Here is a 19,027-nt window from a genome sequence, read left to right as displayed (position 1 = left end):
TATCTGGCTCCAAAGCTTTGTCGTCTACGTTCTACGTAGCGAGTTCCTGGTTTTACTTTCCTAATGAAAATGGCCATTTTAGCCCTTTGTAGCCGAAATAGCTCAGTTGGGAGAGCGTCAGACTGAAGATCTGAAGGTCCCTGGTTGAATCCCGGGTTTCGGCAAAGACTACTATGAATTGTGGATGTTTGTCGAGAGAGAAACACAGCCCTTGGTAGGAAAGTGAACTGGTAAAAAGGAATTATCTCAAAAAACCTAGATTGTCAAGAGAGAAACACAGCCCATGGTAGGAAAGTGAACGGGTAAAAAGGAATTATCTCAAAAAATCTAGATTGTCGAGAGAGAAACACAGCCCTTGGTAGGAAAATGAACGGGTAAAAAGGAATTATCTCAAAAAACCTAGATTGTCAAGAGAGAAACACAGCCCTTGGTAGCAAAGTGAACGGGTAAAAAGGAATTATCTAAAAAAACCTAGAATATCAAGAGAGAAACACAGCCCATGGTAGGAAAGTGAACTGGTAAAAAGGAATTATCTCAAAAAACCTAGATTAATGAAAGCACAGGAGGCTTCTTCCTCAGCTACAACAGTCAATTATTGCGCTTTTGTGGCCTTTATCTGGCTCCACAGCTTTTTCGTCTACGCTCCACGGAGCGAGTTCCTGGTTTTACTTTCCTAATGAAAACGGCCATTGTAGGCCTTTGTAGCCGAAATAGCTCAGTTGGGAGAGCGTCAGACTGAAGATCTGAAGGTCCCTGGTTCAATCCCAGGTTTCGGCAAAGAATACTATGAATTGTGGATGTTTGTCGAGAGAGAAACACAGCCCTTGGTAGGAAAGCAAACTGGTAAAAAGAAATTATCTCAAAAAACCTAGATTGTCAAGAGAGAAACACAGCCCATGGTAGGAAAGTGAATGGGTAAAAAGGAATTATCTCAAAAAACCTAGATTAATGAAAACACAGGAGGCTTCTTCCTCAGCTACAACAGTCAATTATTGCGCTTTTGTGGCCTTTATCTGGCTCCACAGCTTTGTCGTCTACGCTCCACGGAGCGAGTTCCTGGTTTTACTTTCCAAATGAAAACGGCCATTTTAGGCCTCCGTAGCCAAAATAGCTCAGTTGGGAGAGCGTCAGACTGAAGATATGAAGGTCCCTGGTTCAATCCCGGGTTTCGGCAAAGAATACTATGAATTGTGGATGTTTGTCGAGAGAGAAACACAGTCCTTGGTAGGAAAGTGAACTGGTAAAACAGAATTATCTCAAAAAACCTAGATTGTCAAGAGAGAAACACAGCCCATGGTAGGAAAGTGAACGGGTAAAAAGGAATTATCTCAAAAAACCTAGATTAATGAAAATACAGGAGGCTACAACAGTCAATTATTGCATTTTTTTGGTGGCCTTTATCTGGCTCCAAAGCTTTGTCGTCTACGTTCTACGTAGCGAGTTCCTGGTTTTACTTTCCAAATGAAAACGGCCATTTTAGCCCTTTGTAGCCGAAGTAGCTCAGTTGGGAGAGCGTCAGACTGAAGATATGAAGGTCCCTGGTTCAATCCCGGGTTTCGGCAAAGACTACTATGAATTGTGGATGTTTGTCGAGAGAGAAACACAGCCCTTTGTAGGAAAGTGAACTGGTAAAAAGGAATTATCTCAAAAAACCTAGAATATCAAGAGAGAAACACAGCCCATGGTAGGAAAGTAAACTGGTAAAAAGGAATTATCTCAAAAAACCTAGATTAATGAAAGCACAGGAGGCTTCTTCCTCAGCTACAACAGTCAATTATTGCGCTTTTGTGGCCTTTATCTGGCTCCACAGCTTTGTCTTCTACGCTCCACGGAGCGAGTTCCTGGTTTTACTTTCCTAATGAAAACGGCCATTGTAGGCCTTTGTAGCCGAAATAGCTCAGTTGGGAGAGCGTCAGACTGAAGATCTGAAGGTCCCTGGTTCAATCCCGGGTTTCGGCAAAGACTACTATGAATTGTGGATGTTTGTCGAGAGAGAAACACAGTCCTTGGTAGGAAAGTGAACTGGTAAAAAGGAATTATCTCAAAAAAGCTAGATTGTCAAGAGAGAAACACAGCCCATGGTAGGAAAGTGAACTGGTAAAAAGGAATTATCTCAAAAAAACTAGATTAATGAAAGCACAGGAGTCTTTTCCTCAGCTACAACAGTCAATTATTGCGCTTTTGTGGCCTTTATCTGGCTCCACAGCTTTGTCGTCTACGCTCCACGGAGCGAGTTCCTGGTTTTACTTTCCAAATGAAAACGGCCATTTTAGGCCTCCGTAGCCAAAATAGCTCAGTTGGGAGAGCGTCAGACTGAAGATCTGAAGGTCCCTGGTTCAATCCCGGGTTTCGGCAAAGACTACTATGAATTGTGGATGTTTGTCGAGAGAGAAACACAGCCCTTTGTAGGAAAGTGAACTGGTAAAAAGGAATTATCTCAAAAAAGCTAGATTGTCAAGAGAGAAACACAGCCCATGGTAGGAAAGTGAACTGGTAAAACAGAATTATCTCAAAAAACCTAGAATATCAAGAGAGAAACACAGCCCATGGTAGGAAAGTGAACTGGTAAAAAGGAATTATCTCAAAAAAGCTAGATTGTCAAGAGAGAAACACAGCCCATGGTAGGAAAGTGAACTGGTAAAACAGAATTATCTCAAAAAACCTAGATTGTCAAGAGAGAAACACAGCCCATGGTAGGAAAGTGAACGGGTAAAAAGGAATTATCTCAAAAAACCTAGATTAATGAAAATACAGGAGGCTACAACAGTCAATTATTGCATTTTTTTGGTGGCCTTTATCTGGCTCCAAAGCTTTGTCGTCTACGTTCTACGTAGCGAGTTCCTGGTTTTACTTTCCTAATGAAAATGGCCATTTTAGCCCTTTGTAGCCGAAATAGCTCAGTTGGGAGAGCGTCAGACTGAAGATCTGAAGGTCCCTGGTTGAATCCCGGGTTTCGGCAAAGACTACTATGAATTGTGGATGTTTGTCGAGAGAGAAACACAGCCCTTGGTAGGAAAGTGAACTGGTAAAAAGGAATTATCTCAAAAAACCTAGATTGTCAAGAGAGAAACACAGCCCATGGTAGGAAAGTGAACTGGTAAAAAGGAGTTATCTCAAAAAAGCTAGATTGTCAAGAGAGAAACACAGCCCATGGTAGGAAAGTGAACGGGTAAAAAGGAATTATCTCAAAAAATCTAGATTGTCGAGAGAGAAACACAGCCCTTGGTAGGAAAATGAACGGGTAAAAAGGAATTATCTCAAAAAACCTAGATTGTCAAGAGAGAAACACAGCCCTTGGTAGCAAAGTGAACGGGTAAAAAGGAATTATCTAAAAAAACCTAGAATATCAAGAGAGAAACACAGCCCATGGTAGGAAAGTGAACTGGTAAAAAGGAATTATCTCAAAAAACCTAGATTAATGAAAGCACAGGAGGCTTCTTCCTCAGCTACAACAGTCAATTATTGCGCTTTTGTGGCCTTTATCTGGCTCCACAGCTTTTTCGTCTACGCTCCACGGAGCGAGTTCCTGGTTTTACTTTCCTAATGAAAACGGCCATTGTAGGCCTTTGTAGCCGAAATAGCTCAGTTGGGAGAGCGTCAGACTGAAGATCTGAAGGTTCCTGGTTCAATCCCAGGTTTCGGCAAAGAATACTATGAATTGTGGATGTTTGTCGAGAGAGAAACACAGCCCTTGGTAGGAAAGCAAACTGGTAAAAAGAAATTATCTCAAAAAACCTAGATTGTCAAGAGAGAAACACAGCCCATGGTAGGAAAGTGAATGGGTAAAAAGGAATTATCTCAAAAAACCTAGATTAATGAAAACACAGGAGGCTTCTTCCTCAGCTACAACAGTCAATTATTGCGCTTTTGTGGCCTTTATCTGGCTCCACAGCTTTGTCGTCTACGCTCCACGGAGCGAATTCCTGGTTTTACTTTCCAAATGAAAACGGCCATTTTAGGCCTCCGTAGCCAAAATAGCTCAGTTGGGAGAGCGTCAGACTGAAGATATGAAGGTCCCTGGTTCAATCCCGGGTTTCGGCAAAGAATACTATGAATTGTGGATGTTTGTCGAGAGAGAAACACAGTCCTTGGTAGGAAAGTGAACTGGTAAAAAGGAATTATCTCAAAAAAGCTAGATTGTCAAGAGAGAAACACAGCCCATGGTAGGAAAGTGAACGGGTAAAAAGGAATTATCTCAAAAAACCTAGATTAATGAAAATACAGGAGGCTACAACAGTCAATTATTGCATTTTTTTGGTGGCCTTTATCTGGCTCCAAAGCTTTGTCGTCTACGTTCTACGTAGCGAGTTCCTGGTTTTACTTTCCAAATGAAAAAGGCCATTTTAGCCCTTTGTAGCCGAAATAGCTCATTTGGGAGAGCGTCAGACTGAAGATCTGAAGGTCCCTGGTTCAATCCCTCCACAAAGACTACTATGAATTGTGGATGTTTTTTGAGAGAGAAACACAGCCCTTGGTAGGAAAGTGAACTGGTAAAAAGGAATTATCTCAAAAAACCTAGATCAATGAAAGCACAGGAGGCTTCTTCCTCAGCTACAACAGTCAATTATTGCGCTTTTGTTGCCTTTATCTGGCTCCACAACTTTGTCGTCTACGTTCCACGGAGCGAGTTCCTGGTTTTACTTTCCAAATGAAAACGGCCATTTTAGCCTTTTGTAGCCGAAATAGCTCAGTTGGGAGAGCGTCAGACTGAAGATCTGAAGGTCCCTGGTTGAATCCCGGGTTTCGGCAAAGACTACTATGAATTGTGGATGTTTGTCGAGAGAGAAACACAGCCCTTTGTAGGAAAGTGAACGGGTAAAAAGGAATTATCTCAAAAAACCTAGATTGTCAAGAGAGAAACACAGCCCATGGTAGGAAAGTGAACGGGTAAAAAGGAATTATCTCAAAAAACCTAGATTAATGAAAGCACAGGAGGCTTCTTCCTCAGCTACAACAGTCAAATATTGCACTTTTGTGGCCTTCATCTTGCTCCACAGCTTTGTCATCTTTTTTTTCCACGGAGCGAGTTCCTGGTTTTACTTTCCAAATGAAAAAGGCCACTTTAGCCCTTTGTAGCCGAAATAGCTCAGTTAGGAGAGCGTCAGACTGAAGATCTGAAGGTCCCTGGTTCAATCCCTCCACAAAGACTACTATGAATTGTGGATGTTTGTTGAGAGAGAGAAACACAGCCCTTGGTAGGAAAGTGAACTGGTAAAAAGGAATTATCTCAAAAAACCTAGATTGTCAAGAGAGAAACACAGCCCTTGGTAGCAAAGTGAACCGGTAAAAAGGAATTATCTCAAAAAACCTAGATTGTCAAGAGAGGAACACAGCCCTTGGTAGCAAAGTGAACGGGTAAAAAGGAATTATCTCAAAAAACCTAGATTAATGAAAACACAGGAGGCTTTTTCCTCAGCTACAACAGTCAATTATTGCGCTTTTGTGGCCTTTATCTGGCTCCACAACTTTGTCGTCTACGTTCCACGTAGCGAGTTCCTGGTTTTACTTTCCAAATGAAAACGGCCATTTTAGGCCTTTGTAGCCAAAATAGCTCAGTTGGGAAAGCGTCAGACTGAAGATCTGAAGGTCCCTGGTTCAATCCCGGGTTTCGGCAAAGAATACTATGAATTGTGGATGTTTGTCGAGAGAGAAACACAGTCCTTGGTAGGAAAGTGAACGGGTATAAAGGAATTATCTCAAAAAACCTAGATTAATGAAAATACAGGAGGCTACAACAATCAATTATTGCATTTTTTTGGTGGCCTTTATCTGGCTCCACAGCTTTGTCGTCTACGTTCCACGTAGCGAGTTCCTGGTTTTACTTTCCAAATGAAAACGGCCATTTTGGCCCTTTGTAGCCGAAATAGCTCAGTTGGGAGAGCGTCAGACTTAAGATCAGAAGGACAATCCCGGGTTCCGGCAAAGACTACTATGAATTGTGGATGTTTGTCGAGAGAGAAACACAGTCCTTGGTAGGAAAGTGAACTGGTAAAAAGGAATTATTTAAAAAATCCTAGATTAATGAAAGCACAGGAGACTTCTTCCTCAGCTACAAAAGTCAAATATTGCACTTTTGTGGCCTTTATCTGGCTCCACAGCTTTGTCATCTTTTTTTTCCACGGAGCGAGTTCCTGGTTTTACTTTCCAAATGAAAAAGGCCATTTTAGCCCTTTGTAGCCGAAATAGCTCAGTTGGGAGAGCGTCAGACTGAAGATCTGAAGGTCCCTGGTTCAATCCCTCCACAAAGACTACTATGAATTGTGGATGTTTTTTGAGAGAGAAACACAGCCCTTGGTAGGAAAGTGAACTGGTAAAAAGGAATTATCTCAAAAAACCTAGATTAATGAAAACACAGGAGGTTTTTTCCTCAGCTACAACAGTCAATTATTGCGCTTTTGTGGCCTTTATCTGGCTCCACAACTTTGTCGTCTACGTTCCACGTAGTGAGCTCCTGGTTTTACTTTCCAAATGAAAACGGCCATTTTAGCCCTTTGTAGCCGAAATAGCTCAGTTGGGAAAGCGTCAGACTGAAGATCTGAAGGTCCCTGGTTGAATCCCGGGTTTCGGCAAAGACTACTATGAATTGTGGATGTTTGTCGAGAGAGAAACACAGCCCTTGGTAGGAAAGTGAACTGGTAAAAAGGAATTATCTCAAAAAACCTAGATTGTCAAGAGAGAAACACAGCCCATGGTAGGAAAGTGAACTGGTAAAAAGGAATTATCTCAAAAAACCTAGATTGTCAAGAGAGAAACACAGCCCTTGGTAGGAAAATGAACGGGTAAAAAGGAATTATCTCAAAAAACCTAGATTGTCAAGAGAGAAACACAGCCCTTGGTAGCAAAGTGAACGGGTAAAAAGGAATTATCTAAAAAAACCTAGATTGTCAAGAGAGAAACACAGCCCATGATAGCAAAGTGAACGGGTAAAAAGGAATTATCTCAAAAAACCTAGATTGTCAAGAGAGAAACACAGCCCATGGTAGGAAAGTGAACTGGTAAAAAGGAATTATCTCAAAAAACCTAGATTAATGAAAGCACAGGAGGCTTCTTCCTCAGCTACAACAGTCAATTATTGGGCTTTTGTGGCCTTTATCTGGCTCCACAGCTTTGTCGTCTACGCTCCACGGAGCGAGTTCCTGGTTTTACTTTCCTAATGAAAACGGCCGTTTTAGGCCTTTGCAGCCAAAATAGCTCAGTTGGGAGAGCGTCAGACTGAAGATCTGAAGGTCCCTGGTTCAATCCCAGGTTTCGGCAAAGAATACTATGAATTGTGGATGTTTGTCGAGAGAGAAACACAGCCCTTGGTAGGAAAGCAAACTGGTAAAAAGAAATTATCTCAAAAAACCTAGATTGTCAAGAGAGAAACACAGCCCATGGTAGGAAAGTGAATGGGTAAAAAGGAATTATCTCAAAAAACCTAGATTAATGAAAACACAGGAGGCTTCTTCCTCAGCTACAACAGTCAATTATTGCGCTTTTGTGGCCTTTATCTGGCTCCACAGCTTTGTCGTCTACGCTCCACGGAGCGAGTTCCTGGTTTTACTTTCCAAATGAAAACGGCCATTTTAGGCCTCTGTAGCCAAAATAGCTCAGTTGGGAGAGCGTCAGACTGAAGATCTGAAGGTCCCTGGTTCAATCCCGGGTTTCAGCAAAGGCTACTATGAATTGTGGATGTTTGTCGAGAGAGAAACACAGTCCTTGGTAGGAAAGTGAACTGGTAAAAAGTAATTATCTCAAAAAACCTAGATTAATGAAAGCACAGGAGGCTTCTTCCTCAGCTTCAACAGTCAATTATTGCGCTTTTGTGGACTTTATCTGGCTCCACAGCTTTGTCGTCTACGCTCCACGGAGCGAGTTCCTGGTTTTACTTTCCTAATGAAAACGGCCATTGTAGGCCTTTGTAGCCGAAATAGCTCAGTTGGGAGAGCGTCAGACTGAAGATCTGAAGGTCCTTGGTTCAATCCCGGGTTTCGGCAAAGACTACTATGAATTGTGGATGTTTGTCGAGAGAGAAACACAGTCCTTGGTAGGAAAGTGAACTGGTAAAAAGTAATTATCTCAAAAAACCTAGATTGTCAAGAGAGCAACACAGCCCATGGTAGGAAAGTGAATAGGTAAAAAGGAATTATCTCAAAAAAACTAGATTAATGAAAGCACAGGAGGCTTTTTCCTCAGCTACAACAGTCAATTATTGCGCTTTTGTGGCCTTTATCTGGCTCCACAGCTTTGTCGTCTACGCTCCACGGAGCGAGTTCCTGGTTTTACTTTCCAAATGAAAACGGCCATTTTAGGCCTCCGTAGCCAAAATAGCTCAGTTGGGAGAGCGTCAGACTGAAGATCTGAAGGTCCCTGGTTCAATCCCGGGTTTCGGCAAAGACTACTATGAATTGTGGATGTTTGTCGAGAGAGAAACACAGCCCTTTGTAGGAAAGTGAACTGGTAAAAAGAAATTATCTCAAAAAAGCTAGATTGTCAAGAGAGAAACACAGCCCATGGTAGGAAAGTGAACTGGTAAAACAGAATTATCTCAAAAAACCTAGAATATCAAGAGAGAAACACAGCCCATGGTAGGAAAGTGAACTGGTAAAAAGGAATTATCTCAAAAAAGCTAGATTGTCAAGAGAGAAACACAGCCCATGGTAGGAAAGTGAACTGGTAAAACAGAATTATCTCAAAAAACCTAGATTGTCAAGAGAGAAACACAGCCCATGGTAGGAAAGTGAACGGGTAAAAAGGAATTATCTCAAAAAACCTAGATTAATGAAAATACAGGAGGCTACAACAGTCAATTATTGCATTTTTTTGGTGGCCTTTATCTGGCTCCAAAGCTTTGTCGTCTACGTTCTACGTAGCGAGTTCCTGGTTTTACTTTCCTAATGAAAATGGCCATTTTAGCCCTTTGTAGCCGAAATAGCTCAGTTGGGAGAGCGTCAGACTGAAGATCTGAAGGTCCCTGGTTGAATCCCGGGTTTCGGCAAAGACTACTATGAATTGTGGATGTTTGTCGAGAGAGAAACACAGCCCTTGGTAGGAAAGTGAACTGGTAAAAAGGAATTATCTCAAAAAACCTAGATTGTCAAGAGAGAAACACAGCCCATGGTAGGAAAGTGAACGGGTAAAAAGGAATTATCTCAAAAAATCTAGATTGTCGAGAGAGAAACACAGCCCTTGGTAGGAAAATGAACGGGTAAAAAGGAATTATCTAAAAAAACCTAGAATATCAAGAGAGAAACACAGCCCATGGTAGGAAAGTGAACTGGTAAAAAGGAATTATCTCAAAAAACCTAGATTAATGAAAGCACAGGAGGCTTCTTCCTCAGCTACAACAGTCAATTATTGCGCTTTTGTGGCCTTTATCTGGCTCCACAGCTTTTTCGTCTACGCTCCACGGAGCGAGTTCCTGGTTTTACTTTCCTAATGAAAACGGCCATTGTAGGCCTTTGTAGCCGAAATAGCTCAGTTGGGAGAGCGTCAGACTGAAGATCTGAAGGTCCCTGGTTCAATCCCAGGTTTCGGCAAAGAATACTATGAATTGTGGATGTTTGTCGAGAGAGAAACACAGCCCTTGGTAGGAAAGCAAACTGGTAAAAAGAAATTATCTCAAAAAACCTAGATTGTCAAGAGAGAAACACAGCCCATGGTAGGAAAGTGAATGGGTAAAAAGGAATTATCTCAAAAAACCTAGATTAATGAAAACACAGGAGGCTTCTTCCTCAGCTACAACAGTCAATTATTGCGCTTTTGTGGCCTTTATCTGGCTCCACAGCTTTGTCGTCTACGCTCCACGGAGCGAGTTCCTGGTTTTACTTTCCAAATGAAAACGGCCATTTTAGGCCTCCGTAGCCAAAATAGCGGTAGCGGGGGACCGAGCGTCTGTATAATCTCCTCCAATCACGTTGGCCCATTTCCATCTTTCTCCATCTTTGCTGTCAGCCAATCACAGTAGTCCTTCTCCAACATTGCTGGGACGGACCAATCGCAGCCCAGAAGTTCCATCTTTCTGACAGCCAATCACGATGCCGCTTCTCCAAAAATTCATCCCGCCGAACTTCAAATGTCTTTACCGAAAGCTGTGGAAAAAGGTAAATATATCGCTAATATCATTGTATTCTGTCAACTATCTAACTTGGTCGGTGTGAAATATGTATTATAGAGAGAAAAAAATAAATAAAAAAATACGATAACAGAAACGACTGCCGTTGCCTCCCCAGACGTTAACATTAAATTGATTTTTCATTCGCCGCCAAAAGGAAACACACTCGTTATAATACTCAGACACTCGTTATAATATTGTATTAAGTTAGCTAGGTAGCTAGGCAAATATTAATGATATATTAAAAAGAGAAATTACGGTTAAAAAGAAACGACGTTGACGTCGCATCGCCGTCGACGTGTCCAAACGTGACTTTTAGAGCCATTTTGTTTTGGCTTTTCAGTATCGTCTCCATCATCGTCACATACTGTTGCAGTCACCGTTGTGAAACTTATTTTGACCACTTTTGGACTTTTTCTATGTGCGAGTTTCCTCCAAGAGCAACGACTAACGGTAATGCTGGCCCCCTCCCCGGTTACCGGCATCGGTATAACGTATAACGAACGTATTCGTAACGTATAGCAGTATGTTAAACCTGTATAGTATTCATTTCTATTGTCACAAAAGTCTTGACTATGCACTGCTACCAGTTGATAATAAGCTACAGTACGAATTAAATCTGTCTACTGGTAGTATTCACTTCACCAAAGTCTTCAATATGCACTGCTTCTATTAGTACTAGTTGATAATAAGCTACGGTATGATGAATGAAATCTGTGTAGTATTCACTTCTGTTGTAATAAATATATAATATGTAGACTACTGCTCTTTGTTAATAATTAGCTGTGTGCTTGTGTGACTGTAAGAACTTGTGTGTGTGCATAAATATATGTATATTAGTAAGTTAAAAATATTGCACATTGTTCATATTTATGAATAAATATTAGCCGTTTTGGTATAAATATTCTTTCCCTGTTAATGGCAGATGGCTTGCAAACAAAAAAAGCACAGGGCCATGGGAGAGGAGGAGTGGATACGCCGCCTTCGTAGATTTGCTGCCTCAGGCGTTTGGCCCTCTGAGGCAGGAAACAGACCAGCACCTCGGCAGAAAAAGTGGCATGATCTGTATCTGAAGGTAAACCTGGACAGAGTGATATGTGTATCATATTAAATGTAAAGCTATGACATATTTAAACGGAACACCTTCTTATTCGCTGTCAAACATTAATACAGATTGAGAAATGCCCAATGCAGACGAGGGGACAAATGTCACTGTTTGGAGGTGCACAGAGCTGTAACTGTGGTTTCCATGCAAAGAAGGTATCAGAAGTTTCTCATATAATTATGACGTGCTGGTGTTGAATTCTGTAGTATTACAATTTTTTCATCTTCTCTGTGAACCTGTAGCCTTCCAGTTCGCTCCCTGACTCAGGACCCTCATGTACAGTGGCACAGCAGCCAGGGCCTTCATCTGCTGGACCTTCATGCACGGTGGCACAGCAGCCAGGGCCTTCATCTGCTGGACCTTCATGTACGGTGGCACAGCAGCCAGGGCCTTCATCTGCTGGACCTTCATGTACGGTGGCACAGCAGCCAGGGCTGTCATCTGCTGGGACCGTACAGTCAGGACCCTCACTTGCTGGTGAACCTAGAAGGCCCCTTTTGACTTTGGCATCAGTAAGTAATGAGGATTTACTTATGCTGATATTTATCTTGATGTTATTAATATACTCAACTATAAAAAATGTACAAAGCCCCAGTGAAGGTCATTTTTTTCTTTTTGTCAGTTTACAAAGCCACGGTTTGGTGGCTCTCATGGTGCCATGTTGAAGCCAAACCTAAGTTCGGCTGGGAAGCGTTCATCTAAGGTAATGTAAAGAGAATGATACATAGACTGACTTTGATTTTAAAAAACATACACTGTTATTGTTTTCATGTAGCAGTAACTATAGTGGGACTTTCATGCATCCGTTTCATGTTGAAATGATCTGGTTTTATTGACTGCTATACCAATAATGGATAGATTCATTCATTCATTCGTTATCATCTAAGGTTATCCTATATTGTGAACTGTGCCTTTATTCCCTCAGACCTCTGACATATCCAGCCTCATCATCAGCCCACCCAAAAGAACATTGTCACCGCCTGGCCGCAGTTCCAAGTTGTTCCTGCAAACTGTCTCTCCTCTGTCTCTTCCTCCCTCTCCTGTTCCTGTATCACCAGCTCCTTCCATTCTGCCCTCCACTGCTACAGTTGTAAGAAGATATTCTACTACACTTGAAACAGGAACTGCTCTTAAGTAGATTGTTATCATATCTATGTATTTACCTTATTTTATTTTATTTTATTTTTCATAAAATAGGAAGTGTCATCTGCCACCTCCTCCTGTGTATCCTCTGGAACCCCCTCTGCTCCTCTCACCTCGCCATTTCCTGAAAATATGGAGATTCCACACGTTTCAGATGCTGCCTGGCTGCCCACAAAGCTGCTGAAGACAATACCACCGCAAGACCAGAAGTGGATTTCAGCAGCCCTGTGGAAGAACCAGCGTCTGCGCACAGACCTAAAACTGTGGTATGATCCACCAGAGCCGTCCCTTATTTATCATCAAGTCCCCACTCCAGAGCGCTTTTTCCATCACCGGCTTCTCTTGTGGATGCCATACCATCTGTGGAAGGTCAGGCTGTCCTGTCCTGCTTGTGGCACACAGCTCACAAGCTATGGAGCTCACAAGAGAGCCCGACACATTCTGGATGTGGACAGGTATTACCTGATGATCACCGAGACTCTCTGGTGCAGTTCAGCTGGTTGCAAGACAACATATCTTTCCTCCAGCAAGACAGTCTTGGACCAGCTGGACTTGGCTCACAGGCTGGAGTTCAGATTGATTCTGACTCGAAAGTAAGTATACGTAGATAATTTTGCCTTAGTTTGTTATCAAGAAATTAGAAGGTTTTGATGTTTGTCTCATTCGGTCTCTCGTTTCCTTTGTTTTATACAGATTCGCTTGTGATGTGCGGGTGATCCGTTTCCTGAGGGAGAGGGCCCTTGGAAACAGTCCCACCCGCTTGGTCAGACAGCTGAGGGAGAACCACAGCGAGGAATGGCTTAAGCGCCTCTGCCGTTACCTTGGAGCTTGCTCTGACTTTGCTGCCAGGCCAAGCCTTTTTCCCGTAACATTCCAGGATCCCCCTGAGCCTGTGGATGTTCCATCGCACCGATGGATGCTGGCTGTGTATGGGCGGGACATTTTGTGCAGGCTGGACCACATCAAAGCCAGCATAACGTCCACCTTTGGCAGTATCCTAAAAATGGACTCCACAAAGAAGGTAAGTATTTTAACTGCTAATGCTGTGAAATTCAGTAAATACATGTAAAATAAATACATAATTATAACCCTGATGTTCAGATACAAATTCAACAATTTATTTAGGCATTCACTGTGTTTTCTGTGCTATTGCAGATCACCAAGAAGCTCTCAGGCACTGCTAAGGGGACAGCCTTGTGGCTTACTTCTGTAAGCAATGAGAGAGGGCAAATCCTGATCAGTGTCCTGTCTGCTCAGGAGGGTCCTGCCCTGGACAGAATGGCAACTGGCCTCATCTCCAGGTACAGTAATGCCGGAGTGGCTCCACCTCAGCTGCTGTACGTCGATTGTGACTGTTGTCGGGAGGGCAGAGGACAGACCAAACTGAAGGAGAGATTTGGTGGGTGGCCAGACCTCATAATCAAGCTGGACATTTACCATTTTATGCGCCGACTGGCATCAGGGTGTACAAAGGATGCTCATCCTTTGTACCCTGTCTTCATGGCGAAGCTGTCGAGCTGCATCTTCGAGTGGGACAGAGGAGATGTTGCCTTGCTGCGTCAGGCCAAGCGGGAGCAGCTGAGACAGGAAGGCATCCCTGGCATCACTGACACTCTCGTCGATCAGCGCATCAGCAAAGACGAGCTGGCACTGCACTGCAGGAGGCAGACAAGAGGAGAGCGGCAGACATTGGGGATGATTGAGCAGCTCCTCAATGAACTGATGGGGGCAAAGGGCAGGGATTTTCTTGGTGTCCCTCTTTTGGACCACGAAAGGATGCAGCACATCTGGCAAGTCCAACAGAGGCACGTGAAGTGCATACAGGACGAACCAGGTGTGCTGCTTTACACCAAGACTGGTACCACCACCAAGGCAGGCATTGTCCTGCCAAACTACAGGTGTGCCAGAGGGTCCACATCGTTGGAATCCTTTCACCTCCATGTGAACAGGTTCATTCCAGGTCAGTATGAATCATTATTCATCAGTAAGATTCTTTAACATCGCAATTCTGTTGTTTGTCATTACCATTACCCTGGAAACAGTGGCACAATTAATAATTTTCAGATGACCAAACACAACAAATAAATGTATCATCGTGTTTACCTTTCTACTATCTTAAGGAACGAGTGCCAACAGTTTAAATTTCCAGCTGTACCTCCTGGAAGGACTGAACAGGTGGAACCAGGACCGAGAAGCTGCATCTCTAGCAGTCAAGCCTGCCCCCCTGCTGAGTTATTCTGGAGACCTTGTTCACTGCGTCAACACCCTCAGTGTCAAGGTCTTTGGAAGGCACCTTGTCCCGTCCTTTCAGCCACCTGCTGTTTACACTGGTAAGTTTAAGCTTTTCATCCTGATGAAGCTATTTGCTATATTTACTATATATTCATCTTTTTAATGCATTTTCTGAAAGTGAATTTTCCACCCTCTATTGTTCTCTCACCTGTCCCAGGTGAGCTTCTTGGCATGGACTACCTGTACAGCCAGACCGGAAAGGCCTTGCAGGATGTACATCCTGACTCAGAGGAAACTGAGGCCCTGCTGGAAGATGTAGGCACTGAGGAGGAGCTGGAAGATGAGGGGTTTGAAGAAAGTGGGTTAGACCCCACCGTAGAGCTGCTGGACCTGTCTGATCCAGCCCCTGTCACCACCAGCTCGACTCCAACTCCCACCTCTCTCCAGCCCTCCCCTAGTCCGGCTGTTTCCACCTTGACAGCACCTGAGCAACAACTGGTAATAATTATAGAATTATAATTATAGTAAATAAATACATACTAATAAAGTAATTATGCAAAAAGATGAAGTCCAATTGAATGCATTTTTATAATCACCTTTTTGTATTACATTTTACAGCCTGTGCATGAGTCCACACTCTCTGATCCATCAGCTACCTGCTCTGCTCCTGCTCTCCACACTTCCACCAGCCTCCCAGCAAGTACGCCTGCCGAACTGTCACAGCTGGTAAGTGTTCTTATTATGTGACATATCATTTGTTGCACTTGTAATATGATGTAATATGTTTTTTCTTATTTTTTATTTCTATTTTTTTTTTCAGCTGTCCTCTGGCCAGTCAGCCACTATCACCAGTGCAGCCTCTGCCCTTCCTCTCTCCACCGCCTTCAGAATGACTACCTCTGCTGCTGCAGCTGCAGCTACAGCTGGGTCAAAAATGGCCACCGCCACCCCAGCAGCCCCTGAGAAACAACTGGTTAGTCTTTTTGCATCAAAAAGGTGTCAGTGGTCTTAATGTCCTGCTTGTCAATGTATTATATATCACTGATATTAATAATTGTCTTATTACATTTAACAGATTGAGCACATCCTGTCCTCTGGACCAACAGCTGTCACCTCCAGAACAGCCTCTGCCCCCCCCCTTAACATCCAACCAGCCACTCTCCCCACAGCAACTGTTGGTCCCTCTGGGGCACATACCTTGGCTCCAGCAGCACCTGTGGAACAGGCGGTAAGTCTTAGTTCAGTGAAGTTCATTAAGACTTAATTTAATAATCACCAATGTTCTTCTAATCAGACATATGGATATGGATCAGTGTTTTTGTGTTACCTTGACATGTTTTGACTGCATCTGATGTCTTCCTCAGAAGAGTCACCTGATGTTGCTGTGATGTGTCACACCAGCTGATGTTACACAGAAAATCAGCTGAGAAGACACATCACAGCAACATCAGGTGACTCTTCTGAGGAAGACATCAGATGCAGTCAAAACATGTCAAGGTAACACAAAAACACTGATCCATATCCATATGTCTGATTAGAAGAACATCCTACAGTAGTTGGTAAGTGTTTTGTGACTGTTGGACTGTGACAGCTGTACTTTTCTAGTTGTGTTATTGTGTTTTAATTTTGATGTATACTCCTACCTCTTTTCCAGGCTGTTGATGAGCGTGGCATCCCAGGGATGGACAGAGTGGATAGCCTGGCAGAATATTTGGTGGGTCTGAGGACAGAAACTGGTCAAACAATGAGCAATCAGCAGGCCAGTACAATAGTAGCACTGTGGCAGAACCTTCTGCCGTACGACCAGCAACGGGTGGCATATGCTGCACGTCATCAGGTGCGCCTTACCACAGGACGTTTCAGGTGCTCTAAAAAGAGACCTGAATTTACACCTGGTGTGGAGAGCACAACACGCTGCGTTTTAGCATCCTCAGGATCTCCTGCCCAGTGGCCAGACTGTAGTCGCCTTGTAGAGTCCATATGTGTCAAGCTGTGTAACATTCACAAGAGCCCCAAAAAACAGGGCACTTCCAGCCTGACAAGATGGACTTTGATTTTGACTGACTACAGCAAGATCAGGCAGCTGGTTCTGGGGAATGCCACAGTGATGCAGAGCACTACTCTGCAGTTGTTTGATATTAATCAAACAACACTGACTCAGTGGCACAATAAGAGACTGAAGAGGCAGGACAGTGGCATTCTGCTGCAAGGGGTCAACCTGCCTGACTCTGTCCCCATTGCTGCGAGGCCTCTGCCACTTGCGCAAGTGCGCCCTCCTGCTGTACCTCCACGGCCTGGTCCCCACCATCAGTACCACTTGCCCCGCAGTACAGTTGGACAGGCAGTGGATAAGCGGAGGTCAGCAGCTCAAAGGCAGTTATTCATTCAGCCACCACCTCCAGCTCCTGTTCTTTCAAACGCCAGCCCATTCTTTGTGCCAGTTGCGTTTGTTGCTGGAAACAAACAGATTGTGCCGTCTGGCCCCCTGCCCTCACCACCGCCGACCCGGAGAGCTTACACCCGAACGGTTGAAAAAAACAAATGCCGTCAGTGCCACCTGCCGCGCATAAAGGAAAATGGTCATGGGCAGTATTATGGGAGTATATACTGTCCCAAAAATAACAGAATGCCACTGGAAGAATGGATGGAGGAGATGAGGAGAAAGAGGGAAGAAAAAAAAATGGTGTGACATTCTTTGTCAATATGTATATAATATAATGTAAATAGTTTCAAAAGAAAAGAAATGTCTTCATTTACTCCTGTTCTAATTTTTCTAACTTCTTTTATTTTCTTCTTTTGTTAATATATTGTATTTATTTTACTTATACTTACTCTTTGGATCGGACTTGTTTGTCCAACACATCCCACGATTGGATTGAGATCTAGGAAATTTGGGGCCTTTCTATGTGGGGGCTGTTTATTCTTTGCATGTCTGCAGGGGCTTCCTCCCACAGTCTAAAGACATGCACTTAATAGATGACTAAAATGTTCATGTGAATAGTTGTTTGTCTCAGTGTACCCTGTGATGAGCTGTCTTGTCCAGAGTGTAACCAGCCACTCGCCTTAAGTCAGCTGGGACAGGCTCCAGCTCCAAAATGGCTGGTTGGATGTAATTTGGAGGCCATGTCAACACCTTTAACTTGTTGTGTTCCTCAAACTGTTCTTGAATCATTCATGGCAGGGCGTATTATCCTGCTGCATCCCACTGCCTCTGCTGGGGGTGCATCCTGGTGCTTGCCTATATTTTTTCTGCGTCAAACACGTCAACTTTGAGGTTCACTGGCGGCCTAATATATGCACCTTTTATGAGGCAATCTGTTAATTACTTCACCTGTCAGTGGCCAGGCTGATCGGTGTATCTAAAAAATCTGTTCTAATTTTTTTAAAATTTATTTTCTTCTTCTGTTAATTTATTGTATTTATTTTACTTATTTTGTTTTGGTTATTTATCTTTTTTTATTCTATTTTAAATTGTTTCTTGTTCTAAATTTTCTAAGTTTAAATATTTTCCATTTTTGTTTATTTATTGTATTTATTTTATTTTGGTATTTATCATTTATTTATTCTATTTCAAGTTGTTACTATTGTTCTAATATTTCCTAAATTTAAACATTTTATATATTGCTTTTATTTTATTTAGGTTATTTATCTTTTTTTTCTACTTTTAATTGTTTAATTTATTCCTGTTTTTATTGCTTCAGGTTTTCTGGTTTAATTTCACACACTTGTTTGTGAGTGTTTGTGTGTGTGAAATTAGTAATAAATTTGTTACATTTCAGTGAGTGTCTTCAGTTTTTTCTGCAAACATGCAAACTCATTCATAGAAGACGATTGTTGCAGTACTTAATTCAGAAATCACTTTAAAAGTACATTTAGTTACATTTGATCACACTTGGTAGTAGTTTGTGTTACAGGCGTCATGTTCCAATGGTGGAATCGAACCAGCGACCTTTGGATCAAGAGCCTCCTATGCTATTGTACAGTAAAGTGTCATGTTTGGTTAGTTTTCTCAAATGAATAGACCAGAATATGTGTTCTTTTACTTGTGATGGACAGCAGAGACACAAATAACTACAAGTTCCTTTCATTTTTTCTCATTTTCTCAAAATTTCCTCTCTTTTCCTTCATTTTTTTCCTTCTCCCTTCTTCCCCCTTCTTCCCCCTCTTTCCTTCTTCTTCCCCCCCCCAAACAGACTATTGTTCCCCAGCGAGAGCGTCAGACTGAAGATATGAAGGTCCCTGGTTCAATCCCGGGTTTCGGCAAAGAATACTATGAATTGTGGATGTTTGTCGAGAGAGAAACACAGTCCTTGGTAGGAAAGTGAACTGGTAAAACAGAATTATCTCAAAAAACCTAGATTGTCAAGAGAGAAACACAGCCCATGGTAGGAAAGTGAACGGGTAAAAAGGAATTATCTCAAAAAACCTAGATTAATGAAAATACAGGAGGCTAC

At 42.7% G+C, this 19,027-nt stretch overlaps 1 protein-coding gene and 3 non-coding genes across 4 annotated transcripts; all 4 read left to right on the top strand.

The window, feature by feature from the left end:
• The first annotated feature begins 704 nt into the window (after window positions 1-704).
• Window positions 705-777, top strand: trnaf-gaa (transfer RNA phenylalanine (anticodon GAA)). The gene has a single exon. It is a non-coding gene; the product is annotated as a tRNA-Phe (tRNA).
• A 1,109-nt stretch (window positions 778-1,886) lies between these two features.
• trnaf-gaa (transfer RNA phenylalanine (anticodon GAA)) lies at window positions 1,887-1,959 on the top strand. Its single transcript has one exon. It is a non-coding gene; the product is annotated as a tRNA-Phe (tRNA).
• Window positions 1,960-9,445: 7,486 nt separating this feature from the next.
• On the top strand, window positions 9,446-9,518 carry trnaf-gaa (transfer RNA phenylalanine (anticodon GAA)). Its single transcript has one exon. It is a non-coding gene; the product is annotated as a tRNA-Phe (tRNA).
• Window positions 9,519-12,221: 2,703 nt separating this feature from the next.
• Window positions 12,222-18,182, top strand: LOC142394288 (uncharacterized). The gene is made up of 10 exons (XM_075478350.1): window positions 12,222-12,288; window positions 12,396-12,934; window positions 13,035-13,362; window positions 13,497-14,301; window positions 14,462-14,671; window positions 14,791-15,071; window positions 15,192-15,299; window positions 15,394-15,546; window positions 15,649-15,801; window positions 16,228-18,182. The coding sequence occupies exons 2-10, from the start codon at window positions 12,474-12,476 to the stop codon at window positions 17,260-17,262; spliced, it is 3,534 nt and encodes a 1,177-aa protein (XP_075334465.1). The 5' UTR covers window positions 12,222-12,288; window positions 12,396-12,473; the 3' UTR covers window positions 17,263-18,182.
• The last annotated feature ends 845 nt before the right edge of the window (window positions 18,183-19,027 follow it).

The sequence above is a fragment of the Odontesthes bonariensis genome, chromosome 2, assembly GCF_027942865.1.
Source record: "Odontesthes bonariensis isolate fOdoBon6 chromosome 2, fOdoBon6.hap1, whole genome shotgun sequence".
Lineage (NCBI taxonomy): Eukaryota > Metazoa > Chordata > Actinopteri > Atheriniformes > Atherinopsidae > Odontesthes > Odontesthes bonariensis.
The sequence above is the reverse complement of the archived record's forward strand: the minus strand, read 5'-3'. Positions and strand labels throughout refer to the sequence as shown.